Below are 27,354 nucleotides of genomic sequence, written 5' to 3'. Positions count from 1 at the left end.
CACAAATCTTGGCAATGGAAATCCCTCTAAAAACGGTATTAGTCACACTCGCACTGAGCTGCAATGCCCTTCCATCGAAAGGGCCAAACATGAAGGGTCCAAAGTTCTGGCTGAGGATGCCAAATCATGCTCTTCACTTGCAAAAGAAGGTCCTTCCTCAGTGGTATTAGCCACATAGCTGCTGATAGCAGCTGGATGAACTCGGAGAGCCAGACATGGTTCCTCCAGAGTGGGGCTACCAGGAGGACTGAGCACCCGACTTCCATGACTCGTTGGATGGCCTGAGGGAGCAGTGCAATCGGTGAAAATGTGTACAGATGAGCGCTGGGCCAATCATGGGCCAGGGCATCTTGCTGTCTCAAGTAATAAATTGGCCAGTGAATGTTGTCTTCTGAGGCAAAGAGGTCTACCTCTGCCCTCCTGAAAACAGACCAGATCATTTGAACATTCTGAGGATGTACTTTTCATTTTCCTAGAGATACATTGTCTGTGGACAGCAAGTCTTCCCCTTGGTTCAATCTGCCCGGCAGGTGAACCGCTATGAGTTAGAGTTTGCTCCGTGCCCACAACAGAAGACATCAAGCCAACCTGTGAGGGAGTGTGACCTGAGGCCGCCTTGCAATCAGCATTTAACTTGTTGAGCAGTCTGTAAGGAATAGCAGAGGAAGCAGCCACAATGAGACCGAACATCCTCTGGAAATCCTTGAGGGGATGTGAAGTCCTTGGCATGAATGAGTTTGCTCCAAGCCCACAACAGGAGGCGCCGACCCAACCTGTGAAGGGAGCGTGACCTGAGACCGCCTTGTTGATAAATATAGACTACCACTGTTGTGTTGTCTGTCTGGATCAGGACGTGGTGGTGCCCCATTAAGGCTGGTAGGAAGGTTTTTAGGACCAGAAAAACTGTCACATTTCGAGGCAGTTGATGTGCAAGCACTGCTCCAGGTTTGACCAGGACCGAATGCCAGTTTGCCCTCATACAGAGCTCTCAGAACCCCAGTTGGAGGCATCTTTCATAACTTCCTTCCATCTTTCATCATTTCCAATGGGACGTCTGGTTGGAACAGCCGAGATGATTTCCAGGGGACCACAAGTCTGATGCAGCGGCGGGTTACCCTGACATACAATTGACCCTGGTGGCCAGTATTGAAGGGGCTGCATGTTGAGCAGTCTCAAAGAAATCGCAGAGGAAGCGGCCACCATGAGGCCGAGCATCCTCTGGAAATCCTTGTAAACATGTAGTACCTGGCCTGCATGACAGCGCTAGCCGCTGAATGGGGAGCATTCTGACATAATCCATGATCTCATCTGAGCTTAGTCTATTATTGTCCCCAGAAAGACCACTCGCTCTCTGGGAAGCAAAAAATTCTTGGCCAAACCCAAGTCTCTGTAGGTGGCTAAGCAACAGCGACCTGCGAGTAATGAGTTCCCATTCTGATCTGGCTAGAATCAGCCAATTGTCATGGTAGTTCAGGATCCACATTCCCATCTGTATCAGAGGGGAAAAGAGCCATGTCCATCACTCAAGCCTGTTCGCTCAACCCATGAGTTTGCCGTTTCTTTCTCCAAGGCAGTTAGGAGGGGAGAAGCTGGAGAGCATGAGGGGCGAGGTCGCTCTCATTGAAGAAAGCAATCCGTGAGTGAAGCAGGAACAGACCCAATGCCCTCACAGTGAAAGCCGTCTGTGTCTGCCTAGTATGACGCTGCCAGTGTTGCAGAAACATTTTTTACAGCATTCTATTCCAATCTGCTTAAAATAATTGAATTGAAAGAATTCTGTTTCTGAGCTCGCTGAGAGAGGAGAAATGGGAGAGGAAGGCAGCCTTTGAGCCCTTCCTCTGCCAGGGCTCTTTTATGGTAGTGAACTGTAGGTTGTGATTCTTCCTTCTTCAGCTTCTTGATTGCAGAGTCAGTGAAGAGGTGATCTTGTTGCTGAAGGAGGAACATTCTGATGAAATGCCACTCTTAGCCAATTTATATAGCGGTTGGCTCCTCCCCTTCTGGAGGGCTCGAGTGCCATTGGTTTGTGCAGCAACACAAACGTGAACAAATCAGGCTTCCGTAACAGCGTAAACAGGAGTTTCCTCAAGGCTCATACACTGACACAACAGGAATTCCTGTTCGATAGGGACTCATAACATTATAAAAATGCAAAATGTATTATTTTTACTAGTGGTCTTGGACTTTTTGACATCATTTGAGTATTTATAACTTTATTACTCAAATAATTAATTAAAAGGAGAATGTCAGAATTGGTGTTGTTCTCGTCTCTTCAGTTCTGGCAGTTTGGTGAATGGGTAGATAGGGTCATTGATGACCGGCTACCCACCAGAAATGGGAAGCTGCTGTTTTGTTCATTCAGCCGAGGGCTCTGAGTTCTGGAGCGCCCTGTTGGAAAAGGCCTATGCAAAGTAAGTGTGTGTTTATTCATAATTTACCTGCTACTACTTACCTGTACTGTAGTGCTGGAAAACAAAATCTACTGAGTCATCTGAAACGCTTGTTAAACAATGTGCCAAACCACAGCCTAGAAAACACTTTGTATAAACAGACTGGGAGTCCCATTTCATGTCACATATCCATGACATGACCAACCAGTTACGCTGATTTCTCCTGTATTTTGAAGGCTAAACGGCTCATATGAAGCTCTGACGGGAGGCCGGGCCACTGAGGGTTTTGAGGATTTTACTGGAGGCATCGCTGAGAGCTATAAGCTGAACAAAGCTCCTCCACACCTGTTTAAGCTCATGCAGAAAGCGCTGACACTGAGATCATTAATTGCCTGCTCCATTTCTGTGAGTCCCATTCCACTTCTCTTGGCTTTCTTTTCACATCATTTATTTATCCAAGGAAATTAGAAATAGTGTATACAGGTGCATCTCAAAATTAGTTATTTAATTAAAAAATGCTCTTTCTTATATTGTAGATTCATTGCACACAAACTGAAATATTTCAAGAGTTTTTTTTTTTATCCTGATGGCAAAGGTAGAAGACTTAAGACTTACAGCTTAGGAAAATAAATCAGTCTCAAAAATTTGAATATTCCATTTTGAGCTTGATTAGTTTGATTAATTTTGAGTATAAATACTGGGTACCTCTTGGGCTAGTTTAGAACATGCAACCAAAATTATGGGAAAGACTACTGACTTGACAGTTGGCCAGAAGACAATCATCAACACCCTCCACTCGTAGGGTAAGCCACAGTAGGTCTTTGCTGAAAGGGCTGGCTGTTCATAGAATGCTGTATCAAAATATATTAATAGAAAGTTGACTGGAAGGTAAAAGTGTGGTAGGAAAAGATGCATAAAAACAATTTCAAGAATTTGGGAGAGCTTCACAGTGAGTGGACTGAAGCCAGAGTCAGCGCATCAAGAGTCGCCACACGTCTTCAGGAAAAGGGCTACAGCTGTCACATTCCTAGAACCAAGCCACTCCTGAACCAGAAAAAAACACCAGAAGCATTTCACGAGGTGTAAAGAGAAAAAGAATCAAAATCCAAAATCCTCTTTTAAAAGAAATTGGGGTATTGCGAAGAGTAAGGTAACATCTGACAAACAATACAGAGTAGCCGAAGACCGCTATCAAAGCAACCTGGGCTTCAATAATGGACGATTGGCTGAACTTTTGATGCATATCGCACAAAAAACTGGAAACACTTAAGGAGTTTCAAAGTCATCCTCATTGAATTATACAGGATTTCTGGGAGATGTGTGCATTGCATTCTTTAACCCTCTGGAGTCTAAGGGTATTTTTGGGGCCTGGAGAAGTTTTGTCATGCCCTGACATTTGTGCTTTTTTCAGTTTCTTATAAATATCTAAATGGGTAAAGTCTAATCTCACTGTAATCAGCACAAACTGGGCTATAATAATATGTGAAATGCATGTATGTACATGATTGTGTTTTTGAGAAAAAAAATATTATGCGTGGTTAGTGAAAAACTAAAAATGTTAAAACACTTGAAAAAGGCAAAAAAAAACACATAGAGAACAATGGTTCCCGGGATTTTTGAGAACTGGAGCTTGTAGCCTAGAATTTTTCTTTCTAAATGATGTGAAAATCATCTTGTTTACTCACTCACAGAAAACAATATATTGATTTACATTTTCTAAGACACTTTTTGTTGGTAAAAGTCATATGCGAGTAGGCGTCAACTACCATGAATATCATTGTGATTTACACCTGAGAAGACAAAGGCCTGCATAATGAGCTGCATAATGAGCCTTTCAGTCATCTGTGCCACTGAGAGGAAGGAGTTACAAGAAAGAATGTGAGAACAAAATAAATCTATATACTTTTATGTTTGTAGTTTATTTAGAATATATTTAATTATCCCACAACATAATTTAATATCCACTTGGGGGAGCAGTTAAACAGTTTATTAGAAACAATCAAAGCTGACTTTCAAACAAATTGTTTGGCATCCTTACTCCAGTCACACAATCCTTCAGAAATCCTTTTAACAATCTTATTTTCTACAAAGAAACATTTATTGTTATTATTATTATCATTATTATTAATGTTGAAAAGAGCTGAGAATATTTTTCTGGGTTTTTAGGGGGAATAAATTGAAAGAAAAGCATGTTTTTACATTTGTTACAGTTATTTATTAGTTACATATTATTTACATCAAGCTTTTGAATGGTATAGTATTGTATATTGTTATTGAAACTTCATAATGTTTCACTTGATTATACATTTAGTCAGGAATTATAGTTTGGAAAAAGTATTTGGAAAAAGTCTAACTAGTAAAATGTTTACACGTTATGTGAAAACTAGTACAAGTATATAAATTAATAAAAAGAGACTTACTCATGTTTATGATCTCTGCTGAATAAAGTGCTTCATTCTTTTTTTTCTGAGGAAATCCATTTCTCAAATCCTCAACCACATGACATCTTTTTGGGGTGAATTATGTCTTATTCCTCTCATCGCAAAGCAAACAGTAAAATAAAGGAACTTGAAGAACAGTCTCGCTGCTTTTTCTTCTGTTATGGGCGTATTCAAGCCGCGCGCTTCAGTTTGAATCTGAATAGCGCGTTCGGCGTGGGGGCGTGGTCACATTAGATATAATGAAGGGAGACTTGAAAAACAGACATCGCGTTGTTTTCATATGGATTACTTTATCACAGAATATCTGTTTTCGGCGGCACCGAAATATTGTTTAGATATTGTTTATTTTAAAAATAGACATGTCAAGCTTTCTATAGATATCTCTCTCATGTATTTTCGTTGAGTATTCACGGAGTTACAGTTCATTTAAATTACGTGTTTGTAAAAGAAGATCAGCGCAGACAAAGGCTGCAGACAGCACACCTTGTTTGTTATCTTTATTTTATAAGTGCACAAAGTTTTGTTGTTATTATGTCTGTATCCAAAAAAAAGTAGACCCTTTACAGATTCGATTGATGTATGGCTCTTATCTGTACGATTAAAACTGAAAGTGTAATTTAAGTTCTTTTCGGGGTTATCAGGAGAAAATGACTCAAAATGCGTATCCGTGTTAATCGACTCGAAAGGGTTAACGTTCCACCTGGAAACAGTGATGCTATGATGCCAAACCCCCTCATGAAAGGAGAAAGTCCTTATATTTACAACTGTGACAATAATTACTTATCAGGGTCAACTGAATGCTGTTTTTTTTTAAATATGCAAAATATTTAAAGTTTGCAGCAATTCATCTTTCAAATATGTCCAAGAGCTTTACACACCAGTCTGTTATTGTGGGGACATTTCCACGCAACTAAACATGATAAAGCATAAAATAAAACGTGATTGGTTGGTTTACCTGTCAGTCATATGGCCTCTTGGGCAGGCCTTGTGCATTCAAAGGTTCCCAGGCCTACTGTCGTCAGTCTGGCTGGCTGGCTACGCAAGACTAAGCAACAACTCACAGTGAACTAAGGAAACACGGTTATATATAGACAAGTTAACCTAGGCTTACAAGTGACAGGCGTGGGTTATTAGTTGTCAAGGAGATTAACAAGGGTTGCTATGGAGACAAATTTTGCAGCAAGGCAAATAGACTATAGCCGCTCACACAGTAATACCAGTAAAATTGACATAATATTACCGGCTTTACTGGTAAGTACAAAACTGTGCTGTTCACACAGGCAATGACGTTCCATTCACACATCAGTTTCAAAATACCAGTAAATTCTGTGACTTCATTAACTGAACATAAGGGGTAAACTTGGTCAGTGTTTTTGTTGATGTTTTCATTTTTGTCAAACGTTCACATTCGCTCCGATCAGCTCTCTACTCAGCTGCACATCTCTTGTCCCCCTCCTCCCATATTAACCACTCATATTTTATATTTTCCAGGGAGGGAGGGACTTAACACATATGAACCAATGAAAATAAAGATTAACCTAACTTACAGGGCAAAAGCAAGATTTTCACCTGTGCACCCCAATCAACCTTAGTACCAATAATGGCATTCTTAAAGACACAAGTGCACATATTTTGTGACTTAGAATATGAAGTGTTATACTCCATTAACAATTCAGTTCTGATTGAGATACTAAATTACACAAACAGTAAATGAATCAGAACTCACTACATTTTAGAATTTGACAGTAACGGAATTACTGCTGACTAATTCGGACAACAAGAAATCATAATTTAAAAAAATGTATATGTATATATTGTTGTGGCCTATAACTTATTGTGATCCATGACAATAAGGACCATCCTCGGATGACCAGTCTATGTAAGAGGTGTTGAGGCTTGTGTTATAGAATGTGCAGAGACAGTCCCGGGACCAGGGTAGCTGGTGTAATGTGCTACTTCTAGAAAAAGTCTTGTGTGGTCCTCGAGAGATCGTGGCCCCTGCTCCAGCAGAAGGAGGAGGAATTTGGGATGATCCATACACGTAAGGAATAGGAAAACTTTCAAAAGAAGAAAAGAAGAACACACACCACTTACAATTAGTGGCTGGTTATTCTGTCACGACTATGCGCTGGAATGAGGACAAAGAGAGCGCACAATGAAAATAATCTTAATTTTTTCACATAATTTCACAGGGAAGGTAATATCAACAAACAAGGGTAACATCCTACATTAACCGACAACCAAAGAACTAACGGAATGGAATTTATACAAATGGAAGAGGGGCTATGTTTCGCGCAAGTTCATCTGACGGCTTTGTAAACACGCTAGCCGAACAAGCTACGGATACAATAACTATAAGGACATTCTCAAGTCAGAAACCGTGGGTGGACAGACCAATCCGTGCAGCAGTAAACAAATGCACTGCTGCTTACAACGCCAGTCTTCTGTCAGGAAACATGAGCGAGTACAAAGCATCGTGCTATGCTTTCCGACGTGCAGTAAGAGCTGCCAAACACAGATACAGGGAACGCATAGAGTCACATTTCCAGCTAAATGACTCCCGACGCATGTGGCAAGGACTAAGGACCATCTGTGCCTTTGGACATAAATCCTCTGCAGAGGTGAGAGCAGATCCGTCGCTGGCTGACGAGCTAAACACTTTCTACGGCCACTTTGAAAGCAATCTAAGCAGTGCAAGTCCGCGGATCAGCGCGTCAGGAAGCAGCAGTCAGAGCAGCGATCATCATGTGATCACCGTGTCGGAGGACGAGGTTCGGAGGGCTCTAAAGCGAGTGAATGTAAGGAAAGCAGCTGGACCTGATGGGATTTCTGGCCGTGTTCTGCAGTCCTGCGCTGATCAGCTCGCTGGTTTGTTTACATCCATTTTTAATGAGTCTCTTGCTACATCGGGGGTTCCCACCTCATACAAAAAATCTGTCATCATTCCTGTGCCTAAGAACAATAAACCCTCTGAATGACTATCGTCCAGTTGCCCTCACATCAATAGTCATGAAGGTCTTTGAGGGACTGGTTAAAAACGTCATCTGCTCCTCCATACCGGATACTTTGGACCCTCTTCAGTTTGCCTATCGCCCAAACAGATCCATTGATGATGCCATCTCTCACATCCTGCACTCTTCTCTCACACACATTGACAGCAATAACAGGAACTACGTAAGGCTGCTATTTATTGACTATAGCTCAGCTTTTAATACTATAGTCCCCTTAAAGCTAGCTTCTAAACTCATAGACCTCGGCCTTAATTCTTCAATCTGCAACTGGATTCTTGATTTCCTCACCGGCAGACCTCAAGTGGTGAAACTAGGCCAGTACACCTCCAGCTCCATCACCCTGAACATAGGAGCCCCACAGGGCTGTGTCCTGAGTCCCCTGCTCTACTCTCTCTACACACATGACTGCGTGTCTTCGCACAGCTCCACATCTATAATCAAATTTGCTGATGATACTGTGGTTCTGGGCCTCATTCACCACAACAATGAGACCGCATACTTGGATGAGGTAGAGAAATTAACATCATGGTGCCAGGACAACTGTCTCTTTTTTGAATGTGAGCAAAACTAAAGAACTGATTGTGGACTTCAGGAAGAGACAGCAGCAGCCCTATACACCTCTTTTGATCAGCGGGACACCTGTGGAGAGGGTGAGCAGCTTCAAGTACCTTGGTGTAAACATCTCAGAGGACCTGACTTGGACAACACACACATTTAAACACAGGTTAATAAAGCCAGGCAAAGACTGTACCATCTGCGACAGCTGAGGAAATTCAGGGTCTCACCAGCAATCCTGAAAACTTTCTATTCAGGGGCTATAGAAAGTGTATTGACTCAGTGTATCTCAGTGTGGTATGGGAACAGCTCCAGTCAAGACTGCAAAGCCCTGCAGAGAGTTGTGCACTTAGCTGAGCGCATCTCCAGGTCTGCTCTCCCCTCTCTGCAGGACATCTACCTCAAACGCTGCAGAAGCAGAGCTGCTAAAATCATCAAATACTCACCCACCCCAGTAACAATCTTTTCACTTTGCTGCCATCTGGTAAGCGCTTCCGTAGCCTGATGGCAAAAACCAAGAGACTCAGGAGGAGTTTCTTCCCCCAGGCCATCAGGCTCATAAACTCTAAACCAGCCTCTTAACATCTTCATGTCTCCACTTAATATTCACTTTATTAGTAAGATATTCATCATTCACTACCTCACATTGACACACTGACAGTGTCAACCTGTTTGCACATTTGCCTCTTGTATATTCCTGTGTATCTTAATATTTAAGACTACAGTATAATGCACTTATGCACATTGTACATCCCTGTGTATCTTAATATTTAAGACTACAGTTTACTTTCATGCACATTATAATGCGTTCTATATTTAATTCTACAATATACATCTTTTTTTATTTTAATCTTATATTTTTATTGTTTACTTTTATTTCATTCTTACATAGCTATATTTATGTATATTTTCCTGACTCACATTTCATTGCTGGTTATATATGCTATATATAATTTTGTATGTGACGAATAAAAATCTTGAATCTTGACCTGCGGAGCACTTATAACCTTGTTCGAATCGGCAAAGGGGACGAATGGAAGACAGCCTTCATCACCCCTTCTGGTCACTACGAGTTCTGTGTTATGCCGTATGGACTCACCAACGCCCCCTCTATCTTCCAAGGTTTCATGAACAATGTGTTCAGGAAATTCCTCCACAAGTCAGTCATAGTTTACATCAATGACATCCTGATCTATTCCCGGAACCTGGCCAAACATTGCCACCACATGACACAGGTCCTCCAGAAGCTCAGACAACAACATCTCTTCCTAAAGCTGGAGAAGTTTCATCGCTCCACGGTGCAGTTCCTCGGGTATAACATCAGCCCTGAAGGTATCCAGATGACATTCCACAAAACATTCCAAGACCTGAAGAATGCCTTTAGCACGGCTCCCATCCTTCGCCATCCAGAGTTCCCATTTGTGGTTGAAGTGTACACCTCCACCACTGGCGTCGGAGCTGTGCTACCCCAGCAGTTCAGTAAGCCTCCACCCTTCCAGCCTTGTGCTTACTATTCCAGGAAACTGACCCCAACGGAGCAGAATTACGACATTGGGAACAGGGAGCTGTTAACGACCAAGCTCGCTCTAGAAGAATGGAAAAATTGGCTGGAGGGAGCTAACCACACCTTTATGGTAATCACTGATCATAAAAATCTACAATATCTCTGTGAAGCCGATAGACTGAATCACCTGGCAAGCCCGTTTAGCCCTGTTCTTCATCAGATTCAATTTCACATTCACCTACCGCCCTGGAAACTGTAACTGCCTGGCATCAAATCATTGGCACATAACCACTTGTAAATAAACTGTTCACTTGCACTAAACCCTCTGCCTCCATCGTGGTTTGTGAAAACAGACAGATATTGTTTCCCCAAGTAGTTGTCTGTCAAAATAAAGGACAGGTAACGAATAAGAGTATATTTGTGTTTTATTCTGTTTTGTTCATTCTAAGAAACTAAAATCAGTTCACAACTAGGCTACTAAATTTTCATTTAGTGAATATTAAATATTTTAACTACAGTGTTTTTCTTTCTTTATTCTCTGACTGCAGCCATCAAATATAACACCTTCGAGGCAAAGCTGACGGCTATTTGTGAAAATGTGCTTTGATGCATTTGTTTGATAACTTGTGGTTAAAGCACCACTCAGCAGTCAAAAGCTGCAAATACACTATGCGAACACGGTGGCGCTTGAGCATTGGAAAGCACCATCTGGTTAATTTAGAGGCATTTTTTTGAAAAGCTCCTGTTTACACATGATCCTTAACAGTAGTTTACCACTAAAGACTGTATGTGTGAAATGGGCTAATGACAAAATAGCAAAGAAACAATAGGGAAATACATTTCAAAATAAGTGTACAAAACACAGGATGTGAACACAGGCAAGGAATATGAAAGATTTCAAATAACTATTTTCCCTTTGTATATATCTTAATATAATTTATACCTGTGATTCCATTTCAGCATCATTACTCCAGTCTTTAGTGTCACATGATCTTTCAGAAATCATTCTAAAATGCTGATGTGCTGCTCAATTTTTTTTCGCTATTTACACTATCACACTAACAAGGAGGCTAAAGACTGCAGTAACTAGCATGCCTCTTAAGATTAAGGGAGTGAGGTTTACCTGCACAGCACCTATCCACTTGCCTCCATTACAATAGGCCAAATTTGGCTATATATCGGCCTGTTTTATTTATTGGATTGATATTGATAATGTTAAAAAGTAACATTTAATGGCTGATACAACAGCTGCTATGTTATTTATCATCCCTAACAAAAAGAAAATTCAAAAGAAAATAATTAATTATTTTGCTATCATGTGTGAAATACAGGTTCAATCCTAATCTTTAAATTTTTTTTATCATTAAAAATGTCTAAAAGTCCAGTTCACAGGACACAGAGACGAAGACGAGTCTGAAGCTGGTGAAGCTTCATGCCTACTCCATCACAGGCGCAAAGGAGGTAAGAAACCGGCACTGAGAAATAAATAGGGATTTGATAGGAAAAAACACTGAAGGAGCTCTAATGACTGTCGCCTTACCTACAGGTTCACTCTTATGGCCGTCTGGTTCAGCTGGTGCGTATCAGGAACCCGTGGGGTCGGGTGGAGTGGATAGGCCCTTGGAGTGACAAGTGAGTCTTCAGAACAACAGATCTTGCACCTTCAACATCAGTCCTAACAGTCCTGTAAAATATGCCCTTTTCAGTTCCACAGAGTGGAACAGCATCAAACCTGAGGAGAAAGCTACACTGGTTTATTCAGCTGAAGATGGAGAGTTCTGGTAAGAGAACTTGAGCTTTAACCCTCAACATGTGTGATAGAGTGGGACACTCTGAAGGGGATAATACTGGTCTGGTTTCCTTTGACAGGGCTCCGGTCAGAGAGAAGGGCACGGAGAAATTATTCCAGCAAACTTTAATATTGTAGTTTTGGCACAAGCATTGGTGTACAAATAGGTATATGTGTGGGTGTATGTGTGGTCTATAAAAGAAACAAAGAACAAAATAATATTAATCACAATGTACAAAAGTATAAAAAATATGTACAAAGATATACAGTAATATCCAATGCAATATTAAACATTGAATCAGAACACTGAAATATAATAATTTGGTCAAATAACCTGAAAAGACTCATAAACAACTAATATACAGGCATACGAAAGTTTAATGAGGCAAAGTAGGAATACTAAATGGATTTGGTGGTCTTTGCTTCCCTCTAGTGGAAGCGGGCGCAACTGCACCCCATGCGCTCAGCACATGAGGGGCGCACTGCCAGGGAGTGTCGAACTACACTCTAGGTGCGTCTGAAAGCGACACAGAGGCTAAACACAATTTAGTAGTAGGACTAAAGGGCATAAGAACTGAAATATAGCACTCGAGAATACAGCTTAAGGCTGAAATAATGTAAAGGAAACAATCTCCAGTCTAACAAGGCTTATAACATGTTCACGTGATACCTATTAACTAAAGAAATACACACAAAAATATCAAACCATGCGTATAATATACTTAACATGAAAACAGGTGAAAGTATACAACATCTAAACAAGTCAGATGGCAATATTTGAATCTTAGTGCAGGATGAAACTTACTTTCGATTAGGTTACGCACACGCGAGCCACCATCCCACAGAATGCGGAGTCAGGAATGAGGATGTGATGCGCTCGGAAAGGATATGACATCATTACAGTTTCAAAATAAAATGGCAGGAAATAAAAGACTTTCCGACATAGCCGCCCCCAAATTTAGCAATAAATTTGAATCCCAAAGGAAAGTCTACTTAGTTGGCGTCATCTTCATCCTCCCAGGCTGGCAGCCGCACAAGGCGCACGACTGGCCGTAGGTAGGTCTGTCCCTTGATCTTAACTTCAGCTGCCTTGACTCGTCCATCCGAACCGGAACAGGTCTTCACCACTCTCCCGATGGGCCACTGAGCTCTGGGTAGCTGCAAATCAACCACCATCACCACCTGGCCAGCAGCCAGATTGTCTGTGTCCTTGTGCCACTTCGACCGCTTCTGAAGGTCCGGGAGATGGCGACGAATAAAGTTGGACCAGAAATGGTCCGCCAAGATCTGGCTGTGGCGCCAACTTCTTCTGCTGAGAAGGTCACTAGATGCATAGACAGCCTGTGGGAGAGATGCGTCGCAGCGTCCCATCAACAGTAGATTTGGTGTGATGGGATCCGGATCCGCAGCATCGGAGCAGAGGTACCCAAGCGGTTTAGCATTGAGTATTCCTTCCACTTCAATCAGCATAGTTTGCAGCACAGGTTCAGCGATGGGTTCAGCAACTTGATCTCTCGTTCCCACGTTCCCCCAAAGTGTGGAGAGCCAGGGGGGTTGAAACGGAACTCGATTTGCTGTCTGGCCAGCTGTTCTTGAAGAGGAACTTCTAAAGCGGCAAAACTGGCTTGCAGCTCCGCAGCTCCACCTCGGAAGTTGGTTCCTGTGTCAGCCAGGATCTCAAATGGCTTCCTGCGGCGGGCGATGAAGCGGCGGAGAGACATCAGGAAAGCATCAGTGTCTATGCTCTCCAGTAGGTCAAGATGCACACAGCTTGTCGTCATGCACTTGAAAATCAGACCCCACCTCTTTTCTGTGCGCCAGCCCACCTTGACATTCTAGGGACCGAAACAATCGACTCCAGTCGACCAGAAAGGTGGCTTGTATAAGTGGAGTCTGGCAGGGGGTAAGTCTGCCATCCGAGGGGCCACTGGAGTAGCGCGCCATTTGTGACATTCAACACAGCCGTGCTGATAATGCCTGATGGACTCTCTTCCATGGGGAAGTCGTGGCCTAATGGTTAGAGAGTCGGACTCCCAATCGAAAGGTTGTGAGTTCGAGTCCCGGGCCAGCAGGAATTGTGGGTGGGGGGAGTGGATGTACAGTTCTCTCTCCACCCTCAATATCACGACTTAGGTGCCCTTGAGCAAGGCATCGAACCCCCAACTGCTCCCCGGGCGCCGCAGCATAAATGGCTGCCCACTGCTCCGGGTGTGTGCTCACAGTGTGTGTGTGTGTGTTCACTGCTCTGTGTGTGTGCATTTCGGATGGGTTAAATGCAGAGCACAAATTCTGAGTATGGGTCACCATACTTGGCTGAATGTCACTTCACTTTTCACTTCACTTCCCCGGAGGATCCAATATCTTCTCATCTCGGCAAATACCCGCTCGGGACCTGGATGTAGCAGTTCACTATCATATTTATTAATAAGCAGCTTCGTGACATGAGATTTGGGATCGAGGATAATACGATGCATCGCATCTGGATCAAGATCTTCTGCTGTGCGTAGTCTACCTCCCACTCTCACCAGGCCAACAGCTTCATTATACTCTGGAGCAAGCATGAGCAGGCGACTCAGTCTCGAGATGGACTTACCAGCAGCAAGAGCTTCCACTTCTTCAGGGAAGGACTCACTCTGGGCTTGTCTGAGGACATGTAGCTCTGCTGTTTGGATGTCAGCTGCTGTCATGGTGGGGCTGCTATGGTCATCAGCCGCCCCGTGAAGGCTCTCATGGGTTACCTTGAGAAGACTGTCCCAGTTGTCTATATCAGACCTGAGTGTCATAGTCGGAGAGCAGGTGGTGGCTCCACAGAACAATGTCTTCCGAAGTTCATCCTCGTCAGCTTCTTGGGCTTCTATTAACTGAAGCACTGGCCAGGAGTCTGGATGTTGTCGGAGGAATGGTGGACCTTGGCTCCACCGGTTCAGCTGGCTGAGCTCGAGCAAGGGTTTGCCGCGAGTAAGGTCATCGGCTGGATTGTCAGTGGTGCGGACATACCGCCAGGTTGAGTTTTCAGTGAGCTCTTGAATTTCTGCGACTCTAGTTCCTACAAAGACCTTGTAGCGATACAAGTCGGAATTGAGTCACGTTAAAACTGTCATCGCATCAGTCCAGAGAGTGACTTGCTGGGAAGGGAGTGACAGTTCTGTCATAATGACTTTAGCCAGCTGGGCTCCGGCTAAAGCAGCACACAGTTCAAGGCATGGCATGGATAGTTGTTTGCGAGGGCTCACTCGTGACCGAGCCATCACAAATGCAATGTGGACTTCACCTTGATTGTCTTGGGTGCAGAGGTAAGCGACGGCCCCGTAGGCTCTTTCAGAGGCATCGCAGAAGATGTGTGCCTCTCGTCTGGGTGCCCCAGTGTCTGCTACTGATGGGACATAGCATCGGGGAATTTCCACTTGTGGAAGATGGACTAGTTCACTCTCCCATTGTGTCCAGATATCCAGCAGAGCCTCTGATCTGATCGGTTCATCCCAGCCAACTCCCACTCTACACAGGTCTTGAATCAGGATCTTCGCTTGTGTGGTGAATGGAATTAGGTATCCGAGGGGATCATATTGTATTGCCATCACCTTGTAGACGTTCCTCAGAGTTGGCTGTGAATATTCTACTGGTCTGTGGTGGTACCCAAGGCGATCGGTAAGGCAGTTCCAGCGAAGGCCTAAGGCTGGCTCTTCGGGATCTTGTTGAGACTGAGAGAGCCACAACTTGGTGCTTGCTGCTTTCGCTTCCAAAGGAAGATGCTCAACAATGGTGGGGGTGTTACTGGCCCACTACCTGATGTCAAAGCCTCCAGCTGAGAGCAGTTTACGCATCCGGTTGATAATAGTCTTGGCTTCATTAGCGTTTGTGACACTGGTCAAACAGTTGTCGACGTAGAAGGCAGTCTCCACAAGGTGTAGGATGTCCTCATAACCGCTGCTGTTATCCTTCACATGCCACTGAATGGCAAAACCTGCCACTCATACACCGTTGGTTCCTCCTCCCTCTTCATACCTCTCCAGAGAAAACGGAGAAGGGGCTTGTCTTCTGGTAGCAGGCGAACTTGGTGAAACATCGCTTTGATGTCACCACTGATAGCCACACTGTGTTCTTGGAACCGAAGAAGTACACCGAGGAGAGTAGGACCTAAGGTCGGACCGGGCAACAGTTGGCTGTTGAGACTTTGACCGTTGTGCTGGTAGGAACAGTTTTAGACAACCCTCGCCTTACCGTTGTGGTGGACAATGTGGTGCGGCAGATACCAGGACTCTGTGGAGCTGTCTACTATGTCAGGAGGTAGAGGTTTGGCGTAGCCCAACTGTTCAAGTTTCTGTATTTCTTGACAGTAGATGTTGGCTAGAGCAGTGTCTTTGGCTAGACGGCGTTCTGTGCTCCGTAGCTGTGGGAGCAATGTGTGCTTTGGAGCCCAGAGCGTGAGGCTTGCTTTGCGCCTCAGTAGTGGAGTAGCATACCTTGTTACGCCATCCACTTCTGCCTTGACTGTGCGCTGTTCCAGCAGTTCTAGGGCCTGCTGATCTTTTTTGGAGCGGATCACAGTCTTGGCTTTGGCATACGGGGTTATGTCAACTTCCCACAGTCGTTCAACGTGCCGTTGCAGCTCTGAGTTAGTAAACATGGTGAAGTATCAGTGAGAGTGCTCACCAGTGAGGTTGGCGGGGCCTTGCAATGTCCAACCAAGAGCAGTACGCACAGCTACAGGACTCCCAGGAGGACCTGCTCGGACCGGTTGTTTGGGAAGCAGCAGATGTGGAAAGTCAGAGCCTATCAACAGAAGCGGCTGGGTCTTGTCAACCTTCAGCAGAGGAAGACCTTGCAGGTGGGAGTATCTGCGCATGAGTGATTTGGGAAATAAATGGAGATGCTAAATGGAGATGCTGGACTGCTGAGGGAAGGATGAGGGTTCTCTTTGATCCGTCGTCCAGAATAGCGAAACCTTCCAGAGAGTGCTCGGCATTGTACAGGCGCACCTTAACTAGCTTCAACATGACTCTCTGCGGACGACTAGGACGGTCAACTTATATGGTGTCAGGAGCAGCACTGACCATTAACACTTTCTTAGCTTCTCGGGAACACACTTCGTGGAGCACGGTCAGGTGTTGCTGTTTGCACACTTGACAAGGCTTCTTGAGAGTACATGCCTCAGGTTTATGGTTCCTGCCACACCTCCAACAGCCTCTGTCTTTAATCCAGGCGAAAATCTCTGATGGAGTGAGCGTTTTGAATTTGGGGCATAAGCTGAGGTAATGCTCACGGGCGTCGCAGTACGGGCAGTAAGGCTTCACACTGGGTTTACCTTTGGGTGACTTTGTGCTGCGAGCAGGATCTGGAGGGGCTACCTTAGCTTGACTCTCAGTGCTGTAAAACACGTTGGATGAAGGACCCTGGGATTTCTTTTTGCCCTTAACTGGCTTAGGCTAGTCTTGGAACATCAGAGCTGCTCGAGATGAAATGCGGCTTGCTTGTGACTTTAACTGAAGCCAAACAGAGAAGTCTTCAAGCGTGTAGGTCTGATCAGTGCCGGTCCTCAGGATCCCTCGGTTTATGCTGTACTCCACAAACGCATCTCGATAGTTAGTAGGCAGTTTGCTGAGCAGCCTGTCGACGTGGGAGCCGCATCGCAGTTCGTAGCCATTCTCACCCTCGAGGGAGAGGAGCATGCCAGCTAGACCTTGTACTGAGAGGGCAAAGTTGTCAAATGCCTCTAGATCTCCAGATTTTACGTGAGATGAGTTTAAGATGCCACCCAGCTCACTCTGCACGAGCTGACGCAGTTGCATATATTTATCTTGGAGAGCCTGGAGGGCTGAGGTGTACGGCTTTGGATGGTACATGTAGGCTTGGGCTAGCTTGTAGGCGCTTGGCAGTTTCAAGTGATCGAGGAGGACTTGATATTTGAACTGCTCTGTGAGGTGAGCATGTGGGTTGAGCAGATTATCCAAAGCCATCTTGAGCTGGGCAAAGTCTGACTCTTTACCTGAGGTGAAGTGAGGTAGAGTAGGTCAAGGAAGGCCATAAGATGTGGCAACTAGGAGCTCCATGAGGTCTGTACCCGGCGTTGCCCTGTAATCTAGAGGCGCTGTGCCCTGTCGTGGAGAAGGTGGCATGGCGGGGTAAGGATAGGACAGCGTGTTAGCAGCTGATAGCACTGGCTGTAGAGGTGTAACGGGTGGAGGCACATAATGGACCTGGGCTTGGCTATAGACCATCTGTGGCTGGCGAAGTGGGGCCATATACTGTCCTACTGACAGTGGCAGAGCACATGAGGTAACAGCACTCACGGCTGATCTGGGAGCCAACTGCGAAGCTGGGTTGATGGTTGTTGGAGGAAGAAGCATGGTAAGATACGTAGGCTGCGGCTGAGCGAGTCCACTAGTAGTAGTATAAGAACTCACTTGTGGAGCGGGGTGGACTGATGTAAGACTGGTCGAGACAGGTGGACTTATGACTGCACTGGAGACTGGTGGCATAACATGAATAGATGGAGTAGAATGGAGCAGTCCATGTCCATCTTGTGAAAGGAGTAGGAGAGGCTGAGCTTCTGGTGAGGACCTTGGGTTGTACTCACATTCACTGAGGGGCCTGGAGGAACGGGTACTCTCAATTCCTTCTTCCTTCAGGACAGACGTGATAAGAGCTGCTTGCCCCAATTCCATCTCTTTCTCTTTCTGTCGCCGTCGCAACATCTGATGCCTGGTGATAGCCTCTTTATTCTTGTATGCCATCTCTGCTTTCTCCTCCAGTCGACGTCTATGCCATTCTTGTTCTCTGAGAAGTTCCTCCTTCCCATAGAGGGCGTCTCTGGCTTCTTTGTCCAGAAGAGTACATTGCTCGTCCACTAGCGTCTGCTCCATGATCTGCCGCTGCACTTCTGCTAATGCCATCCGCTTGACCTGTTCCTCCAACATGGCACTTTGTAGCTCGGATAGCCCAACTGCAATGGACCTCTTGGTTGATGAGGCAGCACTGGCTCGAGATCTCGGTCTGCTATGATGAGAAGATACCCAGGATCGACATGACTCTGCTCTCACAGATGGCAGTGGAAGTGGATCAGGGAATGGGATGTCATGAGCTGGGGCTGCTGCTCCGAATTCCTCAGCTTCGGTGGAAGGGAGTACTGTGACTCTCGGTGTTTACCCAACTTCAAAGTTTGCAAGGGATGCTGGTAAGTGTATCTCCCGCTGGGGTCAAGAATGCACTGCTGGATCTGCAGATGGTTGTCCTGGCTCCATATTGTCTCCAGAAAGCTGTCAGATCCGGCTCGAAGGACCATGTGATAGAGTGGGACACTCTGAAGGGGATAATACTGGTCTGGCAGTTTCCTTTGACAGGGCTCCGGTCAGAGAGAAGGGCACGGAGAAATTATTCCAGCAAACTTTAATATTGTAGTTTGGGTACAAGCATTGGTGTACAAATTGGTATATGTGTGGGTGTATGTGTGGTCTATAAAAGAAACAAAGAACAAAATAATATTAATCACAATGTACAAAAGTATAAAAAATATGTACAAAGATATACAGTAATATCCAATGCAATAATAAACATTGAATCAGAACACTGAAATATAATAATTTGGTCAAATAACCTGAAAAGAGTCATTAACAACTAATATACAGGCATACGAAAGGTTAATGAGGCAAAGTAGGAATACTAAATGGATTTGGTGGTCTTCGCTTCCCTCTAGTGGGAAGCTCAGCACATGAGGGGCGCACGGCCAGGGAGTGTCGAACTACACTCTAGGTGCGTCTGACAGCGACACAGAGGCTAAACACAATTTAGCAGTAGGACTAAAGGGCATAAGAACTGAAATATAGCACTCGAAAATACAGCTTAAGGCTGAAATAATGTAAAGGAAACAATCTCCAGTCTAACAAGGCTTATAACATGTTGACGTGATACCTATTAACTAAAGAAATACACACGAAAATATCAAACCATGGGTATAATATACTTAACATGAAAACAGGTGAAAGTATACAACATCTAAACAAGTCCGATGGCAATATTTGCATCTTAGTGCAGGATGAAACTTACTTTTGATTAGGTTACGCACACGCGAGCCACCATCCCACAGAATGCGGAGTCAGGAATGAGGATGTGATGCGCTCGGAAAGGATATGACATCATTACAGTTTCAAAATAAAATGGCAGGAAATAAAAGACTTTCCGACAACATGGTAACAGATATACTTAGGAATCTTCCTTGACCTGTCAGGATGGCGTATTCAGACTTCATACAGCAGTTCTCGAGGTTGGACATCTGTAATCAGACTCCAGACGACCTTTCAAACGCCACTGTGAGCCGCTGGAACTACAGCCAGTTTGAAGGTGACTGGAGGGTGGGATCCACTGCAGGGGGCTGCAAGAAAAATAAAGGTAAATCAAATCAAACACAATGTGCTTGAAACTAAATTTAGTTAAAAGCTTTTTTTATCAACCATCTTTGGTTCCTTTTTCCAGCTACATTCTGCTCAAACCCTCAATTTGTCCTCAACCCTCAACCCTCAATCAAGCTGGAGGAAGAAGATGATGATCCTTATGATGGAGAGGATGGCTGCACGATCCTAGTGGGTCTGATGCAGAAAGATTTTCGTAAGGACAAGCGGATTGGACGAGAACCGAACGCCATTGGCTTTACTATCTATAAGGTGATTGGTTCTGTACAATAAGCAATACTCTTAGTACTAGAGGCAACATGACCATTAACACCACAAACAACATCACAACCAGCAGTACCACAGACCCTGCAACCATATTTTTTTGTTTCAGAGATGTTTTTCTTATTCATTTTCAATATTAAAGTCAATACAAAGCCATGAACTTAAGCAACCTGCTCCAAGATGAATCACAATGTTTTAAACTTTGATTTGAAGCAATTCTCTTGAGGATTCAGGATTAGTGTAGTTCTTCATTTGGAGTTTGGCTAAAGATTTTTTTCCTTTAAATTAAGCTGAAATATTGATTAATAGCCTCCGAGCTCATGGTAGATCTGTCTTGAAATGTTACTACTACTACTACTACTATTAATAATAATGATAAAACAAACTCTCAATGGAGAAAATGTATGTTATTCTACTTCCAGAATGCAACTGTTTTTTCAAACACACTTTTCCTTTGACTTAACTATTACAACTAATTATAATATGAACATTGTACATTGAATAATATCATTTGTTTTTGTGTTTTTCAGGTTCCAGATAAGGTGTGTATGATATCTGAATGGTTTGTACATAAGAATAGTTGGACACCACCAATGCTATGCTAAGGAGCCCCTAAAAGGACAAAAAAAAAAGTTGATGAGAAGAACAATTATTGGAAAACTTTTGTGCAAAATTTCTCTATGAAATGCAAATGTTTAGGGAGAGAATGAAAAGATTCACAGGGGAATACAATACTTTTGCAAGATAACTTCTGCGACTGGACGCAAAAGCATTAAGATTACTTCTTGATTACTTCTTCCATTTAATGTTTTTCCATCACCTTGTCCCTTTTTGGGGTTTGTACAATACATTTATATGAAACAAACTTTGCCAGTTTTGAGAAGTCATTTTATCTGTTTGTATTTGTGTTGCAGTTAAAGGGTCGCAACAACATTCATCTCGGCCCTGATGTATTGCTGCATCAGCAGTCCACTGCACAAATCAAGTGCTTCACCTACCAGCGAGAGGTGATTGAGCGCTTCAAACTGCCTCCTGGTGAATACGTCATCATCCCTTCCACTTACGAGCCGCATTGCAATGGAAGATTTATACTGCGCGTCTTCACAGAGAAAGAGGCAGCTGCCAGGTTTGTTGTGAGCGTTTTTATATTTCAACTAAAAAAAAAAAAAAAACAGAAAAAACAAGAAATTCCAGTTTAAGACCACATGGGGATGCTGTTGAACAGGTTTTGCTCTGCCTAGAGTAGATCGTTACACTAAAACATCTGTTTGTCTGACAAGTAAATCATAACTGTACTCTAAACATTCTTGTTTTTGCACCCAAATGCATGATGGATGTTTCTGACTCGTTTCCCTGCAGCCCGATGGATATGGAAATCAGTGCAGATGTGGAAAAGGTGAATTCATCATTTACAAACATAGTGTGTATTATTATTATTATTTAAAAGAAAGATGTTTATATAAATTCAGAGATATATAACCATTTAAAATAAAAAATATAAAATATTTCAATCATTTTTAAAAGGTTTTTTTCTTTCCAAGCAATACATATCTGATAGTGATGTGGAACCACATTTCAAACAACTTTTCAATCAGTTTGCTGGAAATGTAAGTCATTTTTAATGTAATTAATGTAATGTAATTTTCAGTTCTGGGTCATTATCACACATGATCTTGTCTTCACTCTGCAGGACTCAGAGGTGTCTGTGTATGAACTAAAGCAGATCCTGGACAGTGTTATCTCCAAACGTAGGAAGACAAACTTTCACACACACACACACACACACACACACACACACACACATATATATATATATATATATATATATATATATATATATATATATATAAAGAAATGAGAATGCCTTGAAATTGAAATTCTGTGCTTACTGTTCTTACAATGTTTTGTGGTATTTCACACAGGAACTGATGTCAAGACCGATGGGTTTAGTATGGAAACCTGTCGTCACATCATCAGTCTGCTAGATGTATCCTTACCCCACTGGATCATATGAATAAATACTACGGATTATGGATTAATACAGAGATTCACAAAGCTTAAACATTTACTTTAAATTCCCATGAGAGTTTGTTTTTGCTTTCATTTTGAAAATATTCTTTTAAATTTATTTTAATTTTACAATTTTATGGTTTAGTTAATTATTAGCTTTTTATCAATCCAAAGTTTCCTTACAAATCTCCAGTTTGTATTTTAATCACCAATAATCTGATTGTTCTTCTAAGACGAGTTTCATGCAAAGATTCATTAATACCTTACCAACTTCAATCTGAGGATTATTTATTCCTAAAATACCTTTGATATCCCATTTCCTTCCTAATTTGATAATGCTTTATTGAAGTTTTTCTCTTTCTTCCGTATATTTCCTACAGTTAAGTAGAACATGCTCTACATTTCCTTTGCATTTACAAACCTCACATTTGTCCGTGTTCACTTTACTCATAAAAAATACTGTATTAAGTCTTGTGTGTCCTACCCATAGTCTTGTAAACATGATTTCTTCTCTTCTGTTTTTACAATTAATTGTTTTAATTTTTTAATTCTGTAATATTTTCTTTCTTTATTATCTGAATCCCAAATCTTTTGCCAGTGGTTATCAGTTTTGCTTTTAATTAAGGCTTTATTTTTTCCAAGGTAAATCTCTATTTTGTCATTATGATTTAATGCCTTTTCACTTATTTGTCAGCTATTTCATTTCCTTGAACTCCTGTATGTGCTGGTATCCAACAGAATTACACATCTATTTGTAATTTTTCAAAGTTCAGCAGTGCTATGTAGATTTCTATTAGAATGTCATCTCTAGCTGTTTATTAATACTCTGTATCCTGCTTAATCTGAATACAATACAACTCTGTCTGGTTTAAAATCTTCCACTGATATAACTTAATTAATGGATATTCTTTTACTAATGTTTACTTTGAATTCTGCAATAGCAATGCCCACACCAGTATGTATATTCCTTTAGCTTTAGATCCATCAGTACATGTTTCTAAATATTCATAATAGTTTGTATTTATGTATTCTTGTACCAGCCTACATATATAGTCGCAGACCTGATGATTTTGAGAAGTGTGACATGTTGAAAAAGCTGCAAGGCCCAATGGTCAAAGATGTCCATCTAACACATATTTCTATAAGAAAACAAAACAAAAAGCAGCAGAGCTTTGTAAACAGTTCACAGTAATCTTGTCATCTCCATAAGAATGATATGAACGCCAGAACATATTTACCGGGATTTTTGAAAAGCCCCTGTTCACACATGATCTCTCAATAGTAGCTTACTGGTAATTTACCAGTGAAGACTGTGTGTGTGAAAGGGGCTAAACTCTTCCTCTAAATATGCTGTGAATTGTAATTGTTTAACATTCATCTGAGATTTGTAACGTAAATAATTTATAAACCTTTGCCAACACAGGAGAATACATAAACTTACGTTTTAATAGGCCATTTAGTGTACATCATGATTTAAAAATAAAAGTTTGCATGTGGCCAAATATTAAAATGGAATGAATTAAAACATTGTTTAATCATGCTGTAAAGTGAAATGTCACCAGGCCGTTGGCTCCCTCTGCAGGTATTTGATGTACTTATATTGGTTATGTTTGTATTATGTATAGGCATATAACATTTTGTATTTTAACAGTCGAGCAACAGAGAAGCACAGCAGTTTGTAGGTGTTTGGCCTCGTTTTCTCATTAGACTACTGTGTGATCGTCATTGCTAGGAAAGTTTTTGGTTTAAATTGTGTGTTTCTTACCCTGGTAAATACGTGTTGAAAATACGTGTTGGTTTTGCGTTTGCCTAACGTGGGACTGCCCAGTTTCGGTGTCTGCTAAATAGTGAGGTGTGGCCAGCTGACTTCAATCACAGGTAATCAGGCAAATATAAAAGTGGTAGTTTACACCCCGGCAGCCCTTGTATGAAGACCGACGAGTGTAAAGACCATCGACTCTACCTGCACGACCCCCCGAGCAAGGACACCGACAGGGCACTTGAGTATTGCTTTTCTCCCCTTTCTTTACTTTTTGTATAGCTTGTTTTCAAATACCTATTTCGGTCACTTGTAGTCACTATGTGCTTTCAGATCTCTACGATCACTACTAACACTCGGAGAGCACGCAATATACGTCGCAGGAAAGCCTATCCGACAAATCTACGGCCTGTCCCTCTGACCTCTACTACTACGCTCTCTATTCCAGTTGGTCTCTGGAATTGCCAGTCTGCAGTTAACAAAGCAGACTTAATTTCTTCTATTGCTACTCATTCCGGTCTCAACCTCATGGCACTGACAGAGACTTGGATCAAACATGAAGACACCGCCACTCCCGCAGCCCTCTCCACTAATTTCACTTGTTCCCACACTTCTCGTACCACTGGGAGGGGTGGAGGTACTGGTCTCCTTATATCAAAAGAATGGAAATTTGATCTTCAGGCCATCACCTACAGGTAACGGTTTATTTGAACCACATACCATTACTGTAACCCACCCTGTTAAAATCCACTTTGTGGTCATTTATCGTCCCCCAGGTCACTTGGAAAACTTATTGGAGGAGTTGGATGTGCTGCTAAGAAACTTTCCTGAAGATGGTACTCCTCTGGTACTGTTTGGTGACTTCAACATCCAACTAGATAAACCCCAGGCTGACTTGAAAACTCTGCTCGCCTCATTTGATCTCAAGCGAGTGTCTACAACAGTGACTCACAAATCAGGCAACCAACTGGACCTCATCTACACGCACTTTTGCTCCGTGGACAACTCTTCTGTTGCTCCACTGCACACCTCAGACCACTTCCTCATTACTACTAACCTAACACTTACTCCTGAAGCAGCACACGCTCCAACGCTTGTCACCTTTCAACGGAACCTACGCTCACTCTCTCCATCTCGCCTATCTTCTTTGGTTTCATCCTCGCTTCCTGCACTCTCTCAGTTTTCAGCTCTGGAGTTGACCAGTGCTACAGACACTCTTTGCTCCACTTTAACATCTTGATTGGACAACTTTTGCCCACTGCCGACTAGACCAGCATGCACCACCCCATCTGCCCCCTGGCCGTCCGAGGTTCTCCGTGAACATCGCTCAGGGCTGCAGAGAGGAAATGGAATTAATCAAGAAACTCTACTGACCTCAGTGTGTCTCGGTCTCTCCTCTCTTCCTTCTTTGCAAATGTCTTCACTGCTAAAACATCCTTCTACCACAACAAAATTAACAGCTGTTGTGATGCTCGGACACTCTTCAAAACTTTCTCTTCTCTTCTAAATCTGCCTCCATCACCTCCTCCATCGACTCTTACAGTGGACGACATTGCAGTTTTCTTCACAAATAAGACAAGATCCATCAGTAACCAATTCTCCACACTGCAGACTGAGGACAACTTCACAATGACCGACACACACTCTTTCTCCTCCTTCTCCCCATGGAAGTTTCCTAACTTATCCTGTCCAATCATCCTACTACTTGTCCACTTGATCCGATCCCCACTCACCTCCTTCAAGTGATCTCTTCTTCAATCATACCTTCACTTACTCACATTATCAACTCCTCTCTTCACTCTTGAATATTTCCCTCAGCATTTAAGCAGGCTCCGGTAAGCCCACTGTTAAAGAAACCATCTCTAAATCCAGTGCTTCTAGAAAACTACAGACCGGTATCCCTTCTGGCAAAGACACTTGAGCGAGCTGTGTTCCACCAGCTTTCTATGTTCCTTGTACAGAACAACCTCCTGGACAGCAACCAATCTGGCTTTAAAAGTGGCCACTCAACTGAGACCGCCCTGCTCTCGGTTACTGAAGCCCTGTGACTGGCAAGAGCAGCTTCAAAATCCTCAGTACTCATCTTACTGGACCTATCTGCTGCTTTTGACACTGTTAATCACCAGATTCTCCTGTCTACCCTCAGAAAGATGGGCATCTCTGGAACCGCACTCCTGTGGTTGAAGTCCTACCTCTCCGATAGATCCTTCAGCGTGTCTTGGAGGAGTGATGTTTCTAAGTCACAACAACTAGTTACTGGGGTTCCACAAGGCTCAGTACTTAGACCACTTCTCTTTTCCATCTACATGACGTCATTAGGATCTGTCATTCAGAAGCATGGCTTTTCTTATCACTGCTATGCTGATGACACCCAACACTACTTCTCATTCCAACCAGATGACCCGATGGTAGCTGCTCGCATTTCAGCCTGTCTGAGTGACATTTCTAGCTGGATGAATGACCATCACCTTCAGCTCAACCTTACGAAGACAGAACTCCTGGTGATTCCAGCTAACCGATTGTTTCATCACAACTTCTATATACAGCTGGGTTCGTCAACCATAACTCTTTTCAGTACAGCCAGAAACCTAGGAGTTGCGATGGATCATCAGTTCACAGACCACATTGCTACAACGACCCGGTCCTGCAGATTTGCCCTATACAACATTAGGAAGATTAGACCCTTCCTGTCAGAGCAAGCCACCCAACTTCTTGTCCAAGCTCTTGTTCTCTCCAGACTGGACTATTGTAATGCTCTCCTGGCGGGCCTTCCTGCATGTACTATCAAGCCTCTGTAATTGATCCAGAATGCAGCAGCGAGGGCTGTCTTCAATGAGCCAAAAAAAAACTCACGTTACTCCTCTCCTCATCAGGTTACACTGGCTACCAGTAGCCGCTCGCATCAAATTCAAGGTACTAATGCTTGCCTACAAGATGACCACTGGCATGGCACCAACAGACCTAAACTCACTGGTTAAATCTTATGTGCCCTCCAGAAGTTATTGCTCTGCAAGTGAACAACGCCTTGTGGTGCCATCCCCAAAAAGTTCTAAATCACTCTCACGGACCTTTTCCTGGACTGTGCCCAGCTGGTGGAATGACCTCACAATATCAATTCGTACAGCTGAGTCTTTACTCATTTTTAAGAAACATCTAAAGACTCATCTTTTTCTCCAGCACTTAACCAACTAATACCAGCACTTTTCCTTTTCTTGTCTTTCATATAAAA

General features: G+C 43.1%; 1 protein-coding gene across 1 annotated transcript; it reads left to right on the top strand.

Annotated features, from left to right (window-relative positions):
* Positions 1-2,277: 2,277 nt before the first annotated feature.
* Positions 2,278-22,370, top strand: LOC132106057 (calpain-2 catalytic subunit-like). The gene is made up of 13 exons (XM_059511673.1): positions 2,278-2,411; positions 2,627-2,795; positions 11,282-11,362; positions 11,448-11,533; positions 11,608-11,682; positions 19,912-20,072; positions 20,157-20,344; positions 20,887-20,898; positions 21,271-21,482; positions 21,716-21,752; positions 21,898-21,963; positions 22,047-22,104; positions 22,279-22,370. Exons 1-13 carry the CDS (start codon positions 2,314-2,316, stop codon positions 22,368-22,370), a joined length of 1,335 nt encoding a protein of 444 aa, XP_059367656.1. The 5' UTR covers positions 2,278-2,313.
* Positions 22,371-27,354: the final 4,984 nt, after the last annotated feature.

This window comes from Carassius carassius, chromosome 26 (genome assembly GCF_963082965.1).
Source record: "Carassius carassius chromosome 26, fCarCar2.1, whole genome shotgun sequence".
Taxonomy (NCBI): Eukaryota; Metazoa; Chordata; class Actinopteri; order Cypriniformes; family Cyprinidae; genus Carassius; species Carassius carassius.
Note: the sequence above shows the minus strand (reverse complement) of the source record. Positions and strands in the feature narration are given on the sequence as shown.